The 26,073-nt window shown below is 36.0% G+C and overlaps 1 protein-coding gene across 3 annotated transcripts in view; it reads right to left on the minus strand.

Annotated features, from left to right (window-relative positions):
- Positions 1-26,073, minus strand: part of LOC126967649 (putative metabolite transport protein YwtG) — a 74,814-nt gene that overhangs the window by 48,411 nt on the left and 330 nt on the right. Inside the window, exons 2-4 of one of the 3 annotated variants that reach the window (XM_050812220.1) lie at positions 22,971-23,083; positions 13,053-13,258; positions 4,852-5,163 (exon numbers count right to left, since the gene is read on the minus strand). In XM_050812220.1, the coding sequence (XP_050668177.1) occupies positions 4,852-5,163; positions 13,053-13,258; positions 22,971-23,046 (594 nt within the window). In that variant the 5' untranslated portion in view covers positions 23,047-23,083. The remainder of the gene's footprint in view (positions 1-4,851; positions 5,164-13,052; positions 13,259-22,970; positions 23,084-26,073) is intronic. The other 2 variants (XM_050812221.1, XM_050812222.1) reach the window with 2 other exon arrangements.

Below are 26,073 nucleotides of genomic sequence, written 5' to 3' on the forward strand. Positions count from 1 at the left end.
TAAAGGGACTCAGCAGGACCATGTCCTCCGCGTAACTCAAGTTATTGACAGGTTGATTACACATATAACAGCAGACTTTGGACCCGCTTATAAAGCAATGATCTAGATTGCTAGATATTGTACTTCAAAATATTATTATTTCTAATCTCATCTTAATCACAGGGCACAGTACCGCGCATGACCGCGCATGACCACGAACAAACGAGGCAGTAACACCACGGCACCCCGCTCCACACTCAACGTGGACTGTTGCAATATCAGGGGAATTCACTCCAACTTAAACGCCGTCAACCACCACCTTGAGACGGCGAAGCCGGCCTTCCTTACGGAGACGCAGATAAGTCGACCTAGCGATACGTCATATTTAACGTACCCCGGGTACAAAATTGAGCATAATTTTTGCCTCATGCTGGGGTATGTGTGTACGTTAGGGAGGATATCTGCTGTCGCCGTCTCGGCAATTTTGAGGGTCCTGTCCACTCTCTGGCTCCGCGTAGATTTAGAGGACCGCGTCCGCATCTATGCGTGTGTCTACAGGTCCCATAGTGGTAACGCAGAAACCGATCATCTCTAGGCTGCGTTCAAGCGGCAATTGACGACGTGCTTGCACAGATCCCCTCCGCTGAAATCGTAGTCTTGGGTGATTTCAACGGGCACAATGCCGAATGGCTTGGATCACGTACCACAGACTACGCAGGGCGATCTGTGCATAATTTTGCATTGGCGTACGATCTGTCCCAATTGGTTGAGTCGCCAACGCGGCTCCCGGATGTGGATAGCCACATGCCGTCCTTATTAGATCTTCTGCTGACTAAACATCCCGATGGTTACCAGGTCATTGTCGACGCCCCTCTCGGTACGTCCGACCATTGCCTGGTCAGGAGTGTAGTGCCTATCCGACGCCCACGTCGCAGACCACCAGCGACCCGCCGCGTTTGGCACTACAAGTCAGCAGATTGGGATAGGATGCGTTCCTTTTTTGCATCCTACCCTTGGAGCAGGGTTTGTTTCCCTTCGGATGATCCTAGTGCCTGCGCCGTTGCAGTAGCCGATGTGATACTACAGGGCGTGGATATTTTTATACCAAGCTCTGTAGTACCGATCGGTGGCAGATCACAGCCCTGGTTCGATGCGTCAGTTAAAGCAGCATCTGACTGCAAAAAACAGGCATATCGAACTTGGGTTGCGGCGCGGGGCACAAAGGATCCGAACTGCATAGTTCTTAAGAGGAAATACAACCGTGCTTCCAGATTTTTTAAGCGGCAAATCGCCCGTGCAAAGTCAAAACACGTTGTCAAAATCGGCGAGCAGCTTTTCAGTTACCCGACCGGAACACGCAAGTTCTGGTCGTTGTCGAAAGCTGCCCTTGCTAACATCAGCCAGCCGTCCATGCCGCCGTTGCAGATGAGGAATGACATCCTGGCCCATACGGCAAAAGAGAAAGCCGATCTCCTGTGCGCTCTTTTCGCCTCCAACTCGACTTTTGACGACAACGGAAAAACACCGCCGACCATCCCGCGGTGTCAGAGCTCCATGCCTGAAGTATAGTTCAGACAGAAAACTGTTAGGCGAGCTCTGTTTTCGTTGGACGTCAGGAAGTCGAGCGGGCCGGATGGCATTTCTCCAATCATGCTTAGAACGTGTGCCCCTGAGTTGACGCCGGTGCTAACGCGTTTATTCCGGCACTCTTATTCCAAAGGCGTAGTCCCTGACTCATGGAAGTCAGCCCTTGTCCATCCAATCCAAAAAAAAAGGAGACAGTTCGGATCCGGCAAACTACAGGCCTATTGCTATTACCTCCCTGCTCTCCAAAATCATGAAGAGCATAATTAGCCGTCAGCTCTTGGTATACCTAGAGGGTCACCGGTTGATCAAGGACCGACAATACGGGTTTCACCATGGTCGGTCGGCAGGTGATCTTCTGGTATACCTAACACATAGATGGGCTGCGGCTATTGAAAGCAAGGGGGAAGGCCTGGCAGTTAGCCTGGATATAGCGAAGGCCTTTGATCGTGTATGGCACAAGGCGCTCCTCTCTAAACTTCCATCATTTGGGCTTCCCGAGAGCTTGTGCAAGTGGACCTCCAGCTTCCTCACTGGGCGCAGCATACAGGTCGTTATCGACGGACATTGCTCGAACCCAAAGCCCGTGAATGCTGGAGTGCCCCAAGGCTGTGTGCTATCTACTACGCTGTTTCTTCTGCATATCAATGATATGTTGGACACCTCCAACATTCATTGCTATGCAGATGACAGCACTGGTGATGCCGTATACACGGGCCATGCACGTCTCTCTCGGGAAATCGTCGACCAGTGCCGGGAGAAACTTGTGTCTTCTATCGAGTCCTCTCTTGAGAAGGTCGCGGAATGGGGTAAATTGAACCTTGTCCAATTTAATCCCCAGAAGACTCAAGTTTGCGCGTTTACCACTAAAAAACCCCATTTGTCGCATCACCGCTTTTCGACAACACTTCCCTAAAAGCTTCGCCTAGTATCGGAATACTGGGTCTCGAAATCTCGAGCGATTGCCAATTCCGTGGCCATCTGGAGGGCAAAGCCAAATTGGCTTCAAAGAAACTGGGCGTCATTAATAGAGCACGGCAATACTTCAAGCCGGCCCACATTCTAGCGCTGTACAAAGCGCAGGTCCGGCCACACATGGAGTTTTGCTGTCATCTCTGGTCTGGCGCACCCCAGTATCAGCTCGATCCATTTGACCGCGTGCAACGCAGAGCAGCGCGAATTGTCGGGGACCCAGTACTCTGTGAACGGCTGGATCACTTGGCGTTGCGTAGAGACGTCGCTTCATTGTGTGTCTTCTACCGCATTTATCACGGGGAGTGTTCCGAAGAGCTGTTTTACCTAATTCCTGCCGCCGAATTCCACCTTCGCACGACACGCCACAAGTTAGGATATCATCCTCACCATCTGGATGTGTGGCGGTCCTCCACAGTGCGGTTTACAAGGAGCTTTCTTCCACATACTACAAAGCTGTGGAATGAACTTCCTTGTGTGGTGTTTCCGGGACGATACGACATGGGTACCTTCAAAAAAAGCGCGTACACCTTCCTTAAAGGCCGGAAACGCTCCTGTGATTCCTCTGGTGGCAAGAGAATGTGGGCGGCGGTGATCACTTAACAACAGGTGACCCGTACGCTCGTTTGTTCTCCTATTCCATAAAAAAAAATCGCCAAAGTATATTTAACAATAATAATATACCTTCATCATATTTTTAAAAAACATTCCTAAATAAATAATACGGTAATTATATTTATTTATATGATAAAGTGATGCAAATTTATGTCATTCATATTTTATTTACGAAGAAATATCTGTTCCGGGTAGCCTAACGGCCGTTCCCAATATTCAGTCTAACTCTTACTTGAGATAAAAATTGTAACTATCGTTGACTTTTCTGTCCCAATAAACTTATCGACGATAATTCACCTTATTAGTACACGCTGTCTGTCAATGGGACGACGTATAGCTTACCAGCGATAGAAGTTTGAATGGAAATTGCAATTCACGCGTCCCAATATAAGGCAATAAGAATTACTTATCGGGTATATTGAGACATCTTCAGATTATTGACAGCGAATTACTGACAGTAGAAGGTAATAATTTGTCTCTATCTGTAGATAGTATATTTGGAAAGGCCGCTTAACATTTCGATATTTTGCTTTTGCCGATTGTGTAGAGCCTTTCACTACGACCTTCATCTTGATTCTACAGGCAATTGTATAACTATGGCATTCGTGAAGGTATCTCAGTCAGAATTGGAGCTCTTCTGTCATACTGTATTTTTTTTTATGATAATAAGAGACGAGACGAGTAGGACGTTCAGCTGATGGTAATTGATAAACCCTGCCCATTACAATGCAGGTCGCTCAGGATTCTAAAAAAACCCAAAAACTCTGATCGGCACTGCAATTGCGCTCGTCACTTTGAGACATAAGATTTTAAGTCTCATTTGCCCAGTAATTTCACTAGCTACGGCGCCTTTCAGACCGAAACACAGTAATGCTTACACATTACTACTTCACGGCAGAAATAGGCACCGTTGTGGTACCCATAATCTAGCCGACATCCTGTGCAAAGGGGCCTCTCACTGGCAGACATAATATATTAGTATCTACAAATTTAAGCATACAAAGAACAGTGCGTGTTTCCAACTTTTAAAGGAAATTGTCAACGAAGAAGGTATAGATAGCAATAATTCCTTCTGAACAAAGTCAATAAAAGTCATAACAAGACTTTAAGTATCTCTAAATGGATTCCGTTGGAATTTTTATATTAGTTACATTACTATCAATTAATTAAAAAAATACATATTTAAGAAATGGTTGAAGTCCAATATTCGACTATTCCGTAATAATATTAAAAGTCGAGTCATTTTTTAATAAAGCTTTTAAACATAAGTTAAGGATTGGTCTCCGCTAGATCCAACTAGATACCGCAATACCTAAGAACAATATAGCTTTTTTATTACGGCAACTATTAACTTTCAAATTTTGTAACATACGCTTCGTGTTACTTTTCATTGAAATTCAATTGAAATTAATAAAATACAAAATACTTACTGATGATATATGATCCCAGTGTCTTTCTTATTTCTTGTACAATACAGACGTACGTCATTGTTCTTGTAGTAATATTTTTACAAAGTTTTACTACGCTCAGAACATGGTGCTCGTCAACGTCATACATTGTTCGAGACTGCGGTATCTACTTGGATAGCAGTGGAGACCAAACATTACTCTGAGCAATTAAATTTAGAGATCTAGATGATGTATTAACATAACATAGGCTAGGGCTTTGCACTGCAATACAAATAAAATATAGACATCTCACCTCTAGCTTACCAGCCTTTACCAAATAACTCGGTGATTCAATCACCAGAAATACTGATACTAACTCCATCAATACCAGCGCTGTCATTGTGTACATCATCTCTTCTTTATTCAACACCAGCCTCGACAAGTAACCGAGTGGTATCAACATCATCATCAGTGATACCATTGAACCCCGCGATTGCTTTGGTGATATTTCCTTCACATATACTGGTATGATGATGAATAATCCAGCTTGTGTAATTCCGGCTAGGAAGTGAAGGATGATGAAAGCGACTTCGTTTGGTGTCAAGAGTAGAGGAATACAGCAAATCTGAAAAATTATTGCTTTGCTTAACTAACTAACTAAGCTTTAACTTTTATAGAATTCAACAATATTTAAGGATCATTAGTAATTAGTAACTAAGTAAAGACTACCCATCTTACTTTATCAAGAGTTATTGATATATTATATATGACGACCTGTATAGCCGAGTGGTTAGCGATCCTACCTACTAAGCTAGAGGTCCCGGGTTCGAATCCCGGTAGGTGCAAGCATTTATATAATGAATATGGATGTTTGTTTCCGAGTCATGGATGTTTAAATGTATTTATGTATGTTAAATGTATGTTAATATGAATTCATGTATGTTTAAGTAAGTATATTGTATTAAATATATCATTGTCTTGTAACCCATAACACAGGCTATGCTTAACTTGGGGCAAGATAATTTGTGTGAAAAGTGTGTCAATATTATATTATATCCTTAGATAATTTATGCGTCTAGATAGAGTCTCTTGCTATTAGATAACCGATAAAAACCGGCCAGGAATATTAGTTTAGTGTGTATGACAAACTACGTCTGACACTCGCGATTTGTACGACACTTTGTGTTAGTGTGCGTGGATTGCTCTAAATAGAGGTTAAGTTCTAAAAATGTTTTTTTTGACATTTTCGCAGCTGTCAAAGTCTATCTAGACGTATAAATCGTCTTAGTTTATACCTTGAAGAAAATGAGTGATTTTTTTAAATCGGAAGTGTCACTTTGTTTTGAATCCATGAGTGATTGGCGGAATTCTTAAAATTGTACATGCAGTGTTTTTAGTTTCTTTACACGGCTAATATCATTTGGTATAGCGAAAATCATGGAGAAGACTACAAATGCAAATGGAACTTTTTATCAAATCAATAGCAAATTTTTAGGGATCTAATGATAAAAAAATCCAGCTGATCTGATGAAGTCGGAAGAAAGTCAAAGGAACTCCTTACTAAAACTGTGTCCAAGTCGTATACGGGCTTAATGCAATAGTGATTCATATTGTTACGTTCTAGTTTCGACCCACATGCATACTTAAAAAGAGAAATGTATATCTCCTTTCAGAAAAAAAACTTCAAAGATATAATATATAAAATCTAGATTTAATCTTGGTTACTAAATATAAGTAGTCTGTAAAACCTTCTAACATTGTAAGTAAGTACAACTATCATTCGTTATATACAGGTTGTCCCAAAGTTATGGGACATTAAGGGAAAGTACCTTAAATATCGAAGATAGGCAATAGCCTAAAAATATTACTGAAAGAAGACTTAATGTTATTTTTAAAAGTTAGTACTTCTGCATTCAAAGATTTACTAAGAATTACTTGCCTAGTCTGGGCATCGAATCGAATGAAATGTAAAAAAAAACACCCCTACTTTTATAATTCCAATCGAAAGAATGGCCAAAAACTAATAACTCTTCTTAAGTAACATAGTATTTTAAAAGAAAGGAACAACGTAAAATAAATGTTTTCCTACTTGAATTGGTACGAATGGACCGATTAGATGGCCGGCCAGATCCACGGACTTTACACCATTAGATTTCTTCTTTTGAGGATACGTGATAGATATGCTATCCTAAAAACGATACGAGAACGTGGGCGAGTTACAAACAGAATTGTGCCATATCATATCGAGTATTCACCATAAAATGATAAGAAAATCAACAGGCAGAGGACTCATTAAAAGATTGGCGATTTGCGTAAGACAAGAAGGATCACATTTTGAGCATTTAATTAATTAATTTACAAGAAAATACCCACTTAATTGACTACTTTCTTTTAAAATACTATGTTACTTATGAAGAGTTATTAGTTTTTGGTCATTCTTTCGATTGGCATCATAAAGAGTAGGGGTGTTTTTTTTTTACATTTAAGTTGGTTCGATTCCCAGACGAGGCAAGTAATTTTTAGAAAATCTTTGAATGCAGATTTACTAACTTTTAAAAATAACATAAAGTCTTCTTTCAGTAAAATAGCCTATCTTCGATATTTAAGGTACTTTCCCTTCATGTCCCATAACTTTGGAACAACCTGTATATAGTGATACGTTATATTCAAATTGAAATTCAAATATTTTTATTCAAAATAGGATGTGACATCACTTATTGAAAGTCAAAAACTACCACCCATTCCAAATTGAATGCCTCAGACCTGAGAAGAATGGGCGCAACAAACTCAGCGGGCTTTTTGTTTTCATCGAAAAAATATGTTTACAAAGTAATATTGTACAATTAAACTATTATTATTAATTAATTATTATCTAATAGCTTGAGGGTGGTCACTCCATTTCCAATATGTGGTATCAATAAGAAAGTCATTTATGTTATAGTAACCTTTACCACACAAACGTTTTTTAACAATTCTTTTGAATGACGTAGTATCTTTGTTTTGAACATCTTCTGGGATTTTGTTGTAAAAGCATATGCATCGCCCTACAAAAGACTTACTAACTCGACTTAGGCGAGTAGTAGGAATTATAAGTTTATGTCTATTCCTGGTGTAAACATTATGGTCATGAAAGTTTCTAGCAAATTTACTTATGTGCCTATAAACATACATTACATTATTAAGAATATATTGAGAAGCAACAGTCAAGATGTTAATTTCTTAGAATTTTGCTCTCAACTCTCGATTCTTTAGGACCTAGGTTATAAATAGCGCGAATAGCCCTCTTCTGCAGCACAAATATTGTATAGGCAGCATTGCCCCATAGCAATATACCATAGGACATAATACTATGCAAATAACTAAAGTATACTAGTCACGCCGTATCTATGTCAGTTAATTGTCTAATCTTTTTAACCGCGTATGCTGCAAAACTAACTCTGTTCGCCAATCCTTCAATATGGAGGCCCATTGTAATTTGGAATCTAGAGTTATGGTGGAGGACCTATACCTAGGTAACACTGAAAACGTTTAGAAAATGGTAAACGGCTTAATGTAGAAATTTGCCAATACTTTTATTGTTTTTCGAAGTAATCTCCGTTCCTCTCTACACATCGTCGCATTTGATGGAACTTCTTCTATTGCATTTTCGTACGCTTTCACCGCATCTTCAGGGATCGTAAAGCGAATACCTCCAATTTCATCTTAAGTTCTTGGGAATAAATAAAAGTCGCAGGGCCCCAGGAAAGGACTGTATGGCGGATGACTCACTATCTCGACACCTGCCCTAGTCAAATATTCAACAGTTAGTTTTGCGGAGTGAAGTGAAGCATTGTCGTGGTGAAAGAGGATCCTGCATCGAGGGCGCTGCTGTCGAATTTTTTCCAAGACAACAGGCAAACAGCGATTGACATACCAGTCTGCAGTAACTGTCCTTCCATCTTCTAGCACAACAGTCGCGAAATGACCTTTCCAACCAAAGAATGAGGCAATCACCTTTTTTCCTTGACTTCTTCACTTCTTTACCTGAGTTGGCTGTTCCTCGAAAACATCCACTGAGCTGGTTGTCTTTTGGTTTCGGGTTCGTAGCAATATATCCAGCTTTCATGACCTGTGACGATGTCAAATACAGCATTTGAGTCACCGCCGTTGAACTTATCTAACATTTGGCGATACTAGTCCATGCGAAGGTGTTTCTGGTCGTCGGTTAAAGTATGGGGAATCCATCTGGTACAAAGCTTCCTGACACCTACAATAATGTTTTATGCTCGTGTTATATTTTTTGAACTTGACTCATACCAATGCCTAGGCCTGCCCGTATCTGCTGATAGGTCTCTCTTATCTTCCTCTATCATGCGTCGCACAGTACTGATGTTATCTTCAGTAGTCGCTGTTAAAGGACGTCCCTCATTGAGATTGCTACATGCATCGAACAGCACCAAAGACTATTGTTCGTCACTCCATGGTAAGTGCTCCAGAGCCCACGAAAGCCGCCGACCGCGATTGGCACGTCGCAATGCTGGAAGCTAAAAAGACGTAGCTGTCTAGGAGCACGAAGACCCACTTCATGCAACCTCCTACGCACAGTTTGGTCGCTCACCAGCAGCAGGTGGTCCGCCTGGAGCCTTTGTACTAGTTGCATCGCTGTGATATTGGGTTGTCTTCTGGCAGTCATTTGAAGAAAGCGATCCTGTCTCTGCGTAGTAGCACGATATCTATCCGTGTGAAAATCAGCCACATCCCCAGTACTGCGATAACGTGACCACAACCTTGATATCAAGTTTTGGCTGGTGTGTAGAGCCTCAGCCACAATGCGTTGAATAGCACCATTTTCTAACATGCCCACTGCTCGTAACATTTCATCTCGACTCAAATGGCGTCGTGACATGACTCTAAAAACTCCCACGGTACGTTACATTCAAAAATAAAAACAATAAAATCCCTTTTTATCAATTAAATTATTAAAACAGGTTTAATTTTCTATAACGTAACGAACTACAAACAGTTTTGCCGCCGTGTTTTTTCTTCATGGTTTTTTATTTTTAAATTTTAAAAATAGAATAAAAAAGGTTTCAATGTGTATATAAACTTTTTGGAGACTTATAAAAAATATAAAGTCGTAAATAATTTAGAACTAAGATATCCCTAGATTCTGTTGATGTGTGTATACGGTACGTACACCAAAATAAATTTTTTTTCAATTTTGGTCTGTCTGTCTGTTCCGGTTTATCTTTGAAATGGCTCGTGGCAGGTAGCTTATGTAATAAGAAGTAACTAAGGCTACGTTTATTTTAGAAACATTAAGTAATGTTGCAATGTCCAAGAAACGGTCCAACTCTAAAAATATTTTGTATGGCAAAACTACGTTTGCAAGGTCAGCTAGTATTATATATAACTCCAGTGTCCTGATGTTTGTTCCCAGTGAAGTCCTAAACTAATGAACGGATTTTAATGGGGATTACTTCATGGAGTGCAGTTTAGTCCAACTTGAGAGATAGGATAGTTTTTATTTCGATTTGGGACCCATATTTATTTTTATTTTCAATATTTGTTTTGTATGGACATATTTTCTATGAGAGAATTAAGTGACGCACGGCTTAACAGTTCCACTGTGAAACAATTTCATTATAGCAACAAGGAGCATTTTTTACGAAATAATTCTTGATGTTTTGAAATATTTTTTGCAAATTCCTATAAAACAGTATTTTTTTACTATCTACAGAATAACGTCTGTTGGGTCAGCCAGTAAAATATAAAATATATAAGTTTCTGTTCATTAGTGTTATATTTCATTTTTATGTCAAAAACAATTTTTTTATGTAATATTTCTTCGGGATTTTGTTAAAGGCTTGTTAGTTCACTAAGCATTGCAGTGGTTCACGTGTCTTCACAAATAAAAAAAAATACCAGTGGGAGGCTCCTTTGCATAGGATACTGGTTAGATTATGGGTCCCTCAATGGCACCTTCTTCGGCCGTGAAGCCCTAAGGTGTAAGCATTAATGCGATTCGGTCTGAAGTGGGCCGTAGCTAGTGAAATTACTAGGTAAGTGACACTTGGTGAGACTTAACAGTGCTTAGAATTTTTGAGTTTCTCAAAAATCCTGAGCAGCACTGCATTGTTATTGGCAGGGCGTATCAAAAACCATCAGCTGAACGCCCATAAAAAAATTATATGCCCATTGTGATAAAGCGCTCTACGAATGAGATACATACTGCGATATTTCTTTCAAGAGTTTCTTGCGCCGCTTCTTCTCTCTCAGAGCGCCATTTGTTTCCAAAGCGGTAGTAGTATCTAGTAGTTATTAGAAATGTCATCAAAAAGAATTCTAAATGAATCAATTTTGAGAAAATATATGCCTTTTATGCCTTTTAATATTTAACTAAAATGGTATTTTTATTCATATTAAAACTTTATTAAAGAGTGTTCAATACATACCGTTATATTATAGGAAGATGGTATCAATTAATATCTTAGAAACATGTACTGACCCGGCAAACGTCGTCTGTCCATATTTATCAAGTACCCCGGGCGCGCTCATTGTATGAATTGACATAAGTGATGCATTGACTGAATGATTATATTTGTATTGCGCATAGGTATTCCTAAGTTTAAAATATAGATTCCGGATAAGTTATCATCAAATTTAAATTCAGATATTTTTATTCAAAATAGGATGTGATATCACTTATTGAAAGTCAAAAACTACCACACATTCCACAAAGTATATCTCAGACCTGAGAAGAACGGGTGCAAAAAACTCAGCAGGCTTCTTTTTTTATTAAAAAAAAATATTGTTACAAAGTAATATCGTACAATTAAACTAATTATTTTAAAGCCTGAGGGCGGTCGCTCCGTTCGGAATCTGTGGTATTATTAAGAAAGTAATTTATGTTGTAGGAACCTTTACCACATTAACATTATCTATATTAATTAATTGCTAATATTTATAACCACGTATGCTGCAAAACAAAGTCTGATCGCTAATCCTTCAATATGGGGGCCACGCTGTAATTTGGAATTGACGTGACCCCGTGGATAGAGTAATGTCAAGAAGTATAGCAGATTCTCTCTGCTCTCCGTTCAACAAAACACTTGCATATTTTGACATTCTTAGCGCTAAACCAGTCAGGTAGAATATGATTTACTTGGTAATATATTAATTGGTTTCTTTTCAATTTAAATATCAGTGAAGTGTAGTCCGCAAACAATACTATCATATGTTTTTTTCGGAGGAGAAGAGGAGCGGTCCCTGAATAGAGCCTTGTGGTATCCCCATACTGAGAGGAGTTCCAGGAGACCTCCTGTCTTTCACGTCGACCATCTCAATTCTATTGTTTAGATATAAAATCAGAAGATCGAGTGCAGTTCCTTTTATGCCATAGCGACATAGCTTCCTGACCAGCCTTGAATGTTGAACCCGATCAAAAGCCTTAGCCATCAGCATATCATATACTTAAGCCCTCTCAGAAACACGCTGCATTTATGGTATAAGTATTATTCCGATCTGTTTCTGTTTCTGCAGTATACCAGAATGAAAGAAATTCATTATTAGTATAGATTCTATCATATAATACTCAGTAACTATACTAAAGAAATGGCAATAAATAAGAACATGTTTTGAAAATAATACAAGATAATTTAACAATAAGCAAAATGTCTCACTTATCGTCTCAGCAGATAAAAGTGATTCACAGCTTATACAAGCAGTGAGTTTACTATTTACATAGTTCATGATGTCAAGAATACAATATGCTTTGTCAGAATTCATAAAGGAAACAATCTTATTTCTGTTATTTTACATGTGAGTACAGATTAATACGGTTCGATTTTATTTGATCAAATACTAAATCGCATATTATCATATACAGAACTATTTAAGGCGGATGAAAAGAGATACAAAGATTTATTGAATAAAGTTGCCTCCAGCAGTAGATTTGCAGTTATATCGGTTATTTGGAAAATATTTTGTCATAAGCACCTGTTGCTATTACATATGTCGTAATATTGATAGATTTTATTATCGGAAGCACAAAACGATGTCAAAGTTTTAAAGCCCGAGAACGGAACCAAAAATAGTACAATAATATCGCGGGTAATATTCCCATTTAAACTGTAAACAGATGAGAATTTATTTCTTAAGAAATCTCAAGAGCAATCTGCAGCTAATTAGATTGATGATAGCTAGATAGATGACCAGACAATTTAAGCTAATGTAAGACGTTATTTTTGTACTTTGCCAAGCCTCATATAAATATATACATACAAATCTGATTAGGGTTAAATAAAGTGATAGAGATGATGCCTGGGTTTTGTTGTTTTTTTTATAAGTTGTAGAAATTTAAGATACAAATACTTATTTTCGCACTCGTTTCAATGAGAAACAGGAAAAGTTTTCTAGAAGCTCTATCGTCATAAATAATATATTTGATAAAGTGGGGATCGCCCATTTATGAAACTTATATATCATAGATCGATTAATTTCAAGAATTGAATAAGCTAATGAATATATACAAACCCCTTGCAACATAATAATGGTATAAATACCAAACTTTCTTCCGAGCCGGTCGAGACTCCAGGAGTGTATTGGGGCGCTGATGGCGGCTCCGAGGACCAAAAGCGTGGTGCTGAGTGGAACGTCATAGTAAGAGGTGAAGTGTCCTGAGTGAGAGGATATTGTCAGGGTGTTGGCCTCGACTCCGTGATTAATGAATGGTAGACTAACTGAAACAATAATTTACGAGTTTAGCCAGCACATGTTGCCTGGAAGAAATCGCTTTTAAGTGACAAGATACAATTGATTTATGTTATATTTGATTATTTTGTGGTGTGCAACATAATATTAACAACATTTTAACGTGTAATTTTACTTTTGTCCTATTGTTAATGAGATAAATTGACGAAACTATTAAAAAGTTCGCTGATGGTAAGTATTACGCCCATAGCAGTGTAGTGCGCTTTGGATTATTGATTGAACTCAAAATTCTGTTGTGACATGTTCACATTAAATGGACCAAAATAACCAACATTAACCGCAATCGCCAAAAAATGGTTATTAAAAAAAAATACAAAAAAAGCAACCGCCTTCAAAAACTATTCCAAAACAATAGATTTAATGTGCACTAAAAAGTATAAAAATAATTGCGTATTTTTATACAATCTAATTAATTAATCTTATTCTACTACTATTCTTCTATTACGATCATTGTAATTTTTGGAATCGGTGTCCTTCCGCCGCAACCCGCTCTCGCCTCTCGCCTCCTCACGACTCAAGCACATCTCACCTATAACTATGTATGTAGTAACAAACCTATCTTGGATGACACCGACTCCAAAAAATACAATAATCGTAACTAGAATACATTAATTAATTAGATTGTATAAAAATACGCAATTATTTTAATACTTTTTAGTGCACATTATTGTGCACACTATTGTTTTTGAAGGCATTTTTTTTTTGTTAATTTTTTTTTAATTTATAATTTTTAGTGATTTTGAAGTACACTAACTAACAATTTGTCTAAATATGTGTAAATATACAAAATTTTTCAATGCAACTATGAACGTAAGTACTTTGCAATTTGATTACAGACAGTGTTCCGTTACTTTGTCATGGATTCCGTAATCAGAACCAAATCAAACTCTCACCAAACTATCTTTGAAGTATATCCTTTCCAAATTTTAAAAAATAATCGTCGAAATCGGTTGGAGCGATATTGAGTTATTCGTAAATTTATCCCCCACTTAGCTATACATATGTTTAGCAAAATTTAAGACTTTTATAGTTGTCTCGTGGATTGCACTATCAGATCTGGACCAAATTACAATGGGACCACTCGGGAAGCACCAGCTTTCAAATAAAAAAATATTATCAAAATCGGTTCACCCAGTCGAAAGTTTTGAGGTAACAAACATAAAAAAAAATACCGATGAATTGATAACCTCCTCCTTTTTTGAAGTCGGTTAAAAAATGGAGGAAATCTGCTTTATTTGTTTGATGCCCATAATTTCTAAAGAAAATGTGTTAGACTTTTTTCTGATTTTTCTGACGATGTTTATCACTTGCCCTATAGTCACGTTTCTGCTTAACGTTAAATTTTGGAATACCCTGTATGTATATTCTAGCGCCATTTACAGTACGTTCACTTACTTTTTGAGAGGAAAGTGGCAATTGACAGTTGAGTACTCAAAGTTGCATCATCGTGTTTGAAGTGTCCTCTCTTATAGGCTATATACTACCGTCTTACTCATAATAAATCGCTTATCGTAGGTATATAGTACTTATAATAGTTAAAACGTCTTTTAAACGTATCGATGGATCGATAAAATGCTTTATTCATAATAGTTTGTTGATCCTCCGTTAACTAATATGGGTCTATCGTAATAGAACGTTTCCATTTCAGAGAAAAAAAACGTGATTTTAATCTATTTATCGAGGTTTTGTCTCTGAACATAAACAAATCTCCATATCAAAAGGCAGCAAAAATTATTCATATTTCAAATTTACGCGGGCAATTTCATCAAACGCTGGGGCCATATGGGGTATTAACGGTGATGTTAGGATCATTTTATGAGGTTCTATATGTTCGAGTTACATGGTTCAATTCCGATTTTTGTTTTTATTGATATTAATTTTTCTTTAGGCGTTAAGTTTATGTAGCTCCAGCATAAGCTAACTAACACCGAAAAACAAACGTTAAATACGTCACTTATGAATGACGACGTCCGCCATTTTTACTTATCGAGGGCTTATAGCAAGTTTCTCAAAGACTCCTAGCTTCTATAAGATACATGAACCCATAAAGGGTGAGATTATGATTGTTTAAATACAATGCAATGTTTAATACAATTCTTAACAAGCATATATTAACGTTTCGTGCCTCCGATAGGTAATTACGAATCAGACAAAATATCTTTGCGTCACATATAGAATTTTACCCTCCCAGGTTATCTATGATTAGATTACGCAATACCGTATAATAAAATAAAATCATAATAAAATAATGTTGTAACTATCTTAAAACCGTGTCTAAAAGAGACTTGTGGGAGGCTCCTCTGCACAGGATGCTTGCTAGACTATGGGTACCACAACGGCTCCTATTTCACCCGTGAAGCAGTAATGTGTAATCATAACTGTGTTTCCGTCTGAAGGGCGCGTAGCTAGTGAAATTACAAATGAGAATGAAATCCTGAAATGTAATGTCTCAAAATGGCGAGCGCATTTGTAGTGCCGCTCGGAATTTTTAGGCTTTTCAAGAATCCTGAGCGTCACTGCATGGGCAGGGCTTATTAGCTGAATGCCTTGCTCGTTTCGTCCCGTATTTTTATAAAAGAAAAGACAGCAATTCACTTGATCATGGAATACGGACCTTAGTGATCTGATTCGATTAAAAGTAAAAATATATATAAAAAAGTATAATGTATTCTTATATTAAACACTTGTTGCCCTCGGTGGCATAAATCGTCTGTACGGTAGAGATGTCGTGTACTTATATGTCAATCACTAATCGATTTCCCGTTGAATAAAGAAAATACATCTGCATTCAAATTGACTACTTATAGCGATAGAGTGTATATTTTGCTTAATGGGTGTAATTTAATTATTCTTAAAAACATATCATTTAAATAAGTTCAATGACTTTTTTTTTTTTTTTGAGAGGAGGAAATCCTGTTACGTATTTACGCCCCGGAACGGGGCGTAATATGTCAGACTCGATTGTCCGCGTAAGCGGACACCCCATACCGACTAAAACCTCCTCTGTGCTGTTAGCAACCCTGGCTTTCACAGCGAAGTAGGACGTGGGCCCTGGAGGCCGCAAAGACTACGCAACAACAGCCGCAGGGCGTCTCCTAAGGAGACTCGAACCTCAGACCGGCTGTGTGCTTGTGGGAAAGTTCAATGACATAGGCTGCAAAACTTGTAATTTATCTTAAAAAATAATAATAACGGGTTGCAGTCCGGGAGTACCGGCAGAGTTGTAAACTTGAACATTAACGTTGTGCATTTTAACTTTGTGAATAATTTCGCACGAATTGCTTTATTTATCAATATGAAAGTACTTCGACTCCGCAATCACAATGCTTCAATTACTGGTCCAATGACCGTACGATTATTAAGTTGAAATAGCCGAACTATAATTAGTTAGGCTAGGGTTACTATGGATGCGAGTTCTGACGAAAATTTGTCCTGACGAGTAGGTACGTCCGACGTACGACGTCGTGCATGTTCTGACGCGTTCGTCGTTGCCAGTGTAAACACTGTCATTGGATACCAGGCATTTTTAGAAGTATAAATCTCTCATCCATAATTTTCAACTACTGTAACCCATATTTTTATATAAGAAAGACCGCTGAGTTTCTTGCGCCCGTTCTTCTGAGGGAGTCTATTTTGAATGGGTGGTTTTTGAAGTTCAATTAGTGATTTTGAATCCTATTTCAAATTTTGTCGGTGACCCAGTGCTCTGTGAACGGCTAAATAACATGCCATTACGTAGAGACGTCTCTACATTGTGTGTTTTCTACGGCAATTATCGCGAGGAGTGTTCTGAAAAGCTCTTTCACCTGATTGCTGCCGCCGAATTCCACCTTCGCACGACACGCCACAAATTAGGATATCATCCCCACCATCTGGATATGTGGCAATCCTCCATAGTGCGGTTTTCAAGTAACTTTCTTCCACGTACAACCAAGTTGCGGAATGAGCTTCCTTGTGCGGTGTTTCGAGGACGATACGACATGGGTACCTCAAAAAGAGCGCGTATATTTTTTTTAAAAGGCCGGCAAAGCTCTTGTGATGCCTCTGGTGTTGCAAGAGAATGTGGGCAGCGGTGATCACTTAACGTCAGGTATGACCTGATATTTAAGTGCTCACTTATACAGTCCATGCTCTCTCGTAATACCACTAGAATTACCAGAGCGTTCCAGCCAATTACATTATCATATTGAGCTGAAAATACCGCCCAAGTAACTTCGTTTCAAATATTGTAAGTAAACATAAAGCTCAGAAACAATACAAAATAATTTCGTCCATAATTCCCAGTAATCGTCTGCCGACCTTTCACTGTTGATACTTTTCAAATGGGCCATTTAACAACATCGTTTAAAAGTTCAACCATTAAATACATTGGCTTGTTAATTCAGAAAGTGTTATGACACAAAAGCGAATAACTCCATGCTTTCTACCGTGAAATTCCTTCAAATTGAAATGAATTATAAAAATAAATGATGATATCTTGGGATCAGCGCATCAAATAATTTATTAATTATTTAAGAAAAAATTTAGTATTTTCGCTATGGACAATAGAGTATTGGGCCAAATAAGGTTAGGTTTTAAATACTTTAACAAAAAGTAGCTTATTATAATTACTTACGTATTTGATCATGATAATGCAGTGTAGGAAAGTATAATGAACTAAGTTGAATGACATAATTACAATACGTGTAACAATATTAGATTAAACAAGACATTTGCAAATAGGTATCAATCCAGTAGTAATGAACTGGTACCCTATCAATAGAAAATTAAATCGAGGCAGGCCTAATAAGAGATGACATAGTAGAAACACCAGGAAAGATGTGGACAAGAATTGTAAGAGATAGGAACGAATGGAAAAAATGGAGAAGGCTTTTACCGCTAAAGGTGGTCCTTATATCGAAAATAATAAGTAACAATACCAACAAATACTTTTATAAAGAAAATCTACGTTAAAAAAAACCGACTTCAAAAACCGAAAAGTTTAAAATAACTTAATAAAGATTTAAATTAATGAAATGAAATGAAATGAAATGAAATGATGTATTTGTATGAATCGTGGTAACATAGTTGTTAACAATTAATTGGTGTACAGCACAATTCGCCAATATATCGGCATACAAATATTTGATTGTCAATATTGGAATATCATATTTAATTAATACTTATACGTTCTTAATACACATTACATAGCTTTAATTCAATGAGATAATATAAAATAAACATTAGTTTGTGGGTACCTCTCAAAAATTACATTTGAATACTATTATTTTTGGCTAAAGAATTCTTTTAAACTATAAAAGCATTTATCTATTAGCCATAATTTTAATTTTTTATGCATTAATGTTTTAGGCATCTCTCTTTGGAAGGTGGTTAAATACCCTAATACACATAACATTTGCGTTATTTTGATGAAGCGCTGTTCTACAGTATGGCATCAGAAGGCGAGTTGGATCTCTTAATCCCAATATGGAATAGTCCTTTGCTGGTTTAAAAAGTTCACCATGTTTTTTAATGAACATACAAATTTCTAATATATATAGACCAGTAAGCGTTAACAGACGGTGCTTTTTGAATAATGGTCTACACGATTCTAGAGGACTGACATTGCATAAAGCTCTTATACATTTTTTTTGTGCCAGAAAAACATTTGAAATATTAGTGGAGTTTCCCCATAGTATTAACCCGTACCGTAAAACTGACGCAATATAACCGTGGTATGCAGTAAGTGCAGCATTAAAGGATACAGTTTGTCTGAGCCTTCTTAAAGCGAAAACGAACTTATTTATTTTGCCTGCCACTGTATCACATTGAGCTTTCCAGTTACAATTGCAATCTAATATAATGCTTAAAAATTTTATTGTGTTTGTTTCTTTAATCGTTAGGTCACTGTGTGTTATATTTAGAGATTTATGTATTGTTTTATAATTAGAAAATTGTATATATTTAGTTTTTGTCATATTAGCGAGTAAATTATTCTCATTAAACCATGTCAATATAGTTTCTAAATTTTTATTAATAGTCATATTATAATTATTTATCGCTTTATGCTCGTCAGGAATAATTATGGATATGTCATCTGCAAATAATACACAGTTATAGTCAACCACATCGGGTAAATCATTCAAATAAATTAAAAACAGTAAGGGTCCCATAAGACTTCTTTGAGGAACTCCAAATTTACTAATTAAATAGGGTGACTTGTATGTAGTCATCTCCAGTTTCTCATTTATGTTATTTATTTCTACAATTTGTTGTCTATCGGCTAAATAACTTTCAATCCATTTTAGAGCAGGGCCTCTTATACCATATTTTTCACATTTATATATTAAGATATGATGATCAACAAAATCGAATGCTTTTGACATATCAAAAAAGGTTGATATTACAGGTACTTTCTTGTTAATACATGTAGTTATTTCTTCAATTAAGTAATAAGCAGCCAAAGTAGTTGATTTGTTAGCTTGAAATCCAGTTTGTTCTTTTTTTATAATATTATGTTTATTTAGAAAATGCATTATTCTTACATACATTGCTTTTTCCATTATCTTTGAGAAAATAGATATAAGAGTAATTGGCCGATAATTATTGATATCGGTTTTAGTACCCTTTTTGAGTAAAGGCTTAATAACAGATAACTTTAAGCTTTCTGGAAAGACACCCTGTGAAAAGGATATATTAATTAAGTAAGTCAAAATATGAGAGATATTGTGCTTGCAGTGTTTGAGTTTATGTGTAGATATGGAATCATAACCTGTTGCCTTTGTATTTTTAAGAGAATTTATTATCTTTATTACTTCGTTTTCGGAACATGGAGAGAGAAATATACTATTATTGATTGCATTTATTTTGTATTTATATTGATTATTCCAATTATGATTACAATTTTTAGTCAAATCAATAAAGGAATTATTAAATGTTTTTGCAATGTCTGATGGATTTGTTATATCAACGTCGTTATAATGAATTAGGTCAATACAATTTTTAGCTATCATATTATTATGACTACCTTTTTTCTTTATTATATCCCATGTAGCTTTAGTTTTATTTTTTGAGTTTTGTATATATTGATTATTTAGGTGTCTCTTAGAGCAGTCAATACAAGACCGTAATATTTTGCTATATTTTTTTAACTTTATCTTACTTTCATGAGACTTTGATTTGTAGTGATTAAATCTCAACTGTCTTTTCTTAATACAAGCTACCTTAATACCTTTTGATATCCATTTATTATTGCCAACATAATTGGACATTTTCTTATTATATATGGGAAAGCAAAGATCGTATAACAGGCAGAAAAAATCATGAAAATTTTTGAAGGCTGTATTGGCATTTGACTCATTTAATACATCGATCCAATTTAGAGATTGTAAGTACATATTAAATTTATGTATATTCTCTTGACAATAATCCCTAATTTTTATAGACCAATTTTTCGGTTTATTTATAAATATTTTCGGTAAACTTACTAGTTGGCATGATTCATGATCCGATAGAAAAAGTTTAATTACTTTGCCTTCCGCTGTAGGAATATTTGTCGCTATTATATCTAGGCATGCTTGTTGTCGAGTTGGTTCCGTTATATTTATATTAATATTGAAATTACTTAATAGATTTTGAAATAATTTTGATATCTGATTTTCTTTTAATATATCAATGTTAAAGTCTCCGGCTAATATAATCTTTTTATTATTATTGATGGTTAATTTATGGAGAAGTAGTTCTAATTTTTCAAAAAATAAAGTAATATTTGAGTTTGGTGTCCTGTATATACAAACAATGTAGCAATTTATCGCTCTTACTTCAACAGCACAACATTCAAATATTTTTTCGGTTGAGTATTCAGTACACTGATCGAGAATCTTATAATCTAGAGATTTCTCCAATAAAATACAACTACCTCCTCGTCTTTCATTCAATCTACAAAACGTCGAAACGACATCATAATTTTGCAGTATGAGATTAGAGTCTTCTCCCCTTTTTATAAAAGTTTCAGTCAGACAAATGATACTTATATCTACTTCTATTTCAGACAACGCTAGCTCAATCCATTCTAGCTTATTTAAAACACCAGCAATACATCTGTTATGCAAACATTTACCTTTAATATTAATAACATACTATCTATTGATAGGATGTAAGTCGGTTTCTCGGGTTGTTTGGTTTTAGACGAATCTATCCCGCTCAAAGTCACGCATGGCGAGTGTAGGTACCTGCTATTACACTTGCTTGGACCGTTAGGTTGGCGCTTGAGCAAGAAAATTAATATTGCTACTTTAATTTCTTGTTTGTCTGCAACCGTAGATATATTATACTATATTTGATTATCTTCATATGTAAAATTATACATATTATGACGAAAAAATTTTTATATTGTGAATCATAGTATTTTCATTGATTAACTCGAGTGTTACACATTTAAATAAAACACTTTTAAAGGATTAAAACGCGTGTAATTGTAACGGTTTTACATTAGATTTTATGCGTAAAAGTTACATTTTTATTTTAGTTAACCCGACGTTTCAAGACCCTTCCAGATCTCGTTTTCAGGGGCACTGCTGTGAATCATGTCTTTAATGGAATGAAAATTAATGAATGAAATTATTAATACTAATGACATTATTTAAAAGTAACTAAAGTATAAAACGGACTGCTGTGTTTTGGTGTCCAATGGGTGTGACGAATAATGACAATGAGATCAATGATGCGACACTTCTACAGTTCAAGGAAAACTACAAAGGTACTTCCTAATTACACAGAATTTATCAAATTATAATATGACTCAATTAAATATTTTTTATGGGTTAAAGGGCGTGTAATTGTAACTGTGTTTACAAATTAGGTGCTTGCGCATTGCGCATTTTATTATTATTTATTTAAACTTTGCAGGATCAGGTTTTCAGGGAGCTGCTGTTGACTTGAGTTGAGATGAGAATTTTAAAATATTTTACTTAAATAAATATACTAAATATGGCTGGCGGTATTTTGAACAGAAAAAGATAGAATGTACGTACAGTGTCTACTATGCAATTCAGTCATTACCCGCAGCGATAAAATCCCCAGTCCAAATGTGTGAGCATACATTATAAACAACATTTCATCAGTATTAGATTAAGAAATTAATTACATGAAATAGTATTACGACCCCAACATCTTTGGTCCTTCGAGCCGGATATTAACTAGTGACTAATGATTGCATTATTTTTATGAGAGTATTTCAAAATCATCCATTGAACATCAAAATGTATCACCCATTTGAAAGAGATATAACTCAGACCTGAAAAGACCGGGGCATTCATTCTACGGCCTTTTTTATCCAAAAAAAAAATTTAATAATAAAATTCATTGATGAAAATCCTGGACTCTATTTTTTATGGCAATAAGGGAGGAGACGAGCAAGACGTTCAGCCGATGGTAATTGATACACCCTGCCCATTACAATCCAGTGCCATGTGCTGGGTTTCGTTAAGAACATTTAATGCTCTAGTAAGCTTTATTATACAAACATATGGTGTAATAGTAAAGCTTAATTAAAGACTCACTAATATGATTAAAACGAGTAGTCGACAAAACAAGCTTATGTTTATTTCTAGTTATAACATTATGATTATCAGAGTTTCTAGAACAACATACTTTCTGTCATGAAAACAAACAGTATGAGAATAATATTAAAAAAACACATACGTATAAGTGGTAGAGCATACTGCTTCCAGCTACAGGTTCGGTCCTCTTCAACACTCTTAGTTTTTGTATCCTCCATCCTTCACACAACACGCTGCTTCCGAATCTGTCTGAAACTGAGCACAGTATCAATCCGCCATTATAAAAACTCGTTATTATTTATTTTACAAAAAATGTAATTGTAATTAAGAGATAAAACAGCCTTACTGTGCTATAATTAACAGATAAACAGTTGTTTGGTTGAACAATTTAACAGTAGGTTATGATGCTCAGATTAAAAATATATAGATGGAACGCGAAGCCAATTTTGTAAATCGAGATAAAAAATAAACTAAAAAAAAATATTTTTACATTTGTCTATGATTTCATCTTCAAATGTATCTATACTGTTTGAAAACTACTCTCATCGTGTAGCAACTAATAATTGAAATAAAATTGTATATACATAAATACATATTAAGTATACATAATTATTAGTATGACTATCGAGACACTAACAATATTAATTGAGAGTAATCGGTACATTAGTCTTTGTTTTAAATATGTAATAAAATATGGTGCTTATTTCTTTTTAACAAATTTCTCTATAAGTAAATTAAGTTTGGATACACCATAAGCTTACGATAGTTAAGCGCAAGCACCAACAGGTCAAAGTGTCCACCATTACGCTTTGTACTTCCGCGCCCTTCGATTACCATGTGATTTGTGACCATGCATTACGTAATAAATATTAATAATCACGTTAAGATCAATATATAGGTTTAATCAAAACAAATCTTATAACAATATTTATAATACTACGACTACATAAAATTAAAACTATCATTACGTGGAAGCGTACCAAGAATACTGGCAGCATTACCGCGTTGGATAGCAAGGCTGATCCGTTGACCGAAATAGCTGCCAGCGCTTGGGTTTCCAGTAGCCTTATTGAGGCGCGAAGATAGTATTTTGAACATTCTCCGCGCTTCTGGGCCCCACGGGCCAAGTGTCTCGACACCAAACGGCACAAATATGTATGACTCACTGAGACCAACATATTTGCGACGCTTGCTGTCTTCGGCAGTCGAAGCAGCAGCCCCAGCACCAACTGACGTAACTTGGACATGAGAAGGAGCCAGAGTGTCGACGCAAGTAGCGTCCCACACCAGCGCCCTTCCCCGTGCCCAAGCCACCAGCGTCATTCCATCAGGACGCTTGCCATCGCGGCGGGTAATACCATTTGGCTCTAAAACAGCTGGTATATTAAGAGCGGCAAATGCCCTGCGGATGACTTCATTAATGCTGGTGTGACGACTGATACGGCCTGCCGATTTTAGGCAGGATAACCCGTGGCGTCCAAGAGCATCTACCTGAACGCCACATCTACATTGATGTGGTTCATTCAGTTTTATACCTAGCCGGAGTGATACGCATATTGACAATGTCATATTGTCAAGTAGCGTTCCAATCGGCACAGAAGGCAAGGCTTGTAACCAAAATCCCGACTCATTTTCTGTCACGGCCAAAAGACGAGCACGCTCTGTTATGTCAGTAGATGAGATCAAATGATCATCAAAGGCTGACTTACAAAGAAGTGCGTCCCATGCTTTTTGACACTTTAAAACGTCTGGAAAATTTTGAATGTTTGCAATATTTAGCCAAGCATTGTTAGCTTCGTTCAAATACACAATCTCTGAGTTACCTGGTACATGATTTACAATTCTAGTAACCAAAGGCTGAACTGAAGATAGAAATGCTGGTAAGGCAACGCCCGAAACTTTGCGAGTACCCAAACCACCAAACCGTATCGGTAAAGAGGCTTGAGACCATGCACGATCTGTAAACGCGCAATTCAAAACGGTTTCTAAAATATTTTAAGTGAAATATCAATCACATCAAGCAAATTTGGAAATTTCCATAACGGGCTAGACCTTAAGAGGTACGTATCACGTTAAGTGAATAATTTTAAAATAGTTTAAAGTTAATAATTTAGTTTGCTAATTAACTATTTAATAAATATTAATTCAATTAATTCTGGTGGGCTGGTAGCAAAATTATTCACTAATTAATAAAAAATTGTAAGCCCAGATTTTTAGTAACTGTAAGTGTCCTATTATTATTTAGTGAAGCATATTAAAGGAAAGTAAGCGATTATTAATAATAATAATAATAATAACAGAGCGTATTGACAAAACTATAAAAAAGCGCCTATTTCTGCCGTGAAGCAGTAATGTGTAAGCAAGTATCACGTCAAATCACCAGTAAGTATTTTGTATTTTATTAATTTCAATGTAAAGAAGCGTATGTTACAAACCAATCCTTAATCTAAGGCAATATAATAATAATAATAATAATATTGACACACTTTTTACACAAATTATTTTGCCCCAAGTTAAGCATATTTAGCCTGTGTTATGGGTTACAAGACAATGATATATTTAATACAATATACTTACTTAAACATACATACATTCATGTAAACATACATAAATACATTTAAACATCCATGACTCGGAAACAAACATCCATAGTCATCATACAAATGCTTGCACCTACCGCGATTCGAACCCGGGACCTGTAGCTTAGTAGGTAGGATCGCTAACCACTCGGCTATTCAGGTCGTCTTATTTATATAGTTATTTATTTATTTTAATATAATTTTCCTGTTTACATATATCAAACTTCAGTTGTTAAGATGTTTAAAACGGAAATGAGTTTTAATATTAAACGCTTACAATAGCAAACAATGTGTGTTTTCCTTTTTGAAATAAAATAAAATTAGTATTAAGAAAAATATAAAGCTAATTTCAAGTCTCAGCATATGTTACAAATCTTCAATAAGTTTAATAGGGGCTTGTAGAAGAAAGGTCTTATTTGTTAAATGAATAATTATTATTACATTAAATTTTAAGTAAATATATTAGACCTGTGTTATCCCGATATTTTAATACTTTCTAAATATATCAATATAATATTTCCAATTATTATATATTAATTTAATTTATCAAAAAAAAAAATCATCATTCGATGATTTTTTTTTTATTCCCTCGTAAATATTTTATCATTATTGCATGAAATTACGTTTATTATCCAGTTGGAGTACACTGACTATCAAATATATCCA

This window comes from Leptidea sinapis, chromosome 13 (assembly GCF_905404315.1).
Source record: "Leptidea sinapis chromosome 13, ilLepSina1.1, whole genome shotgun sequence".
Taxonomy (NCBI): Eukaryota; Metazoa; Arthropoda; class Insecta; order Lepidoptera; family Pieridae; genus Leptidea; species Leptidea sinapis.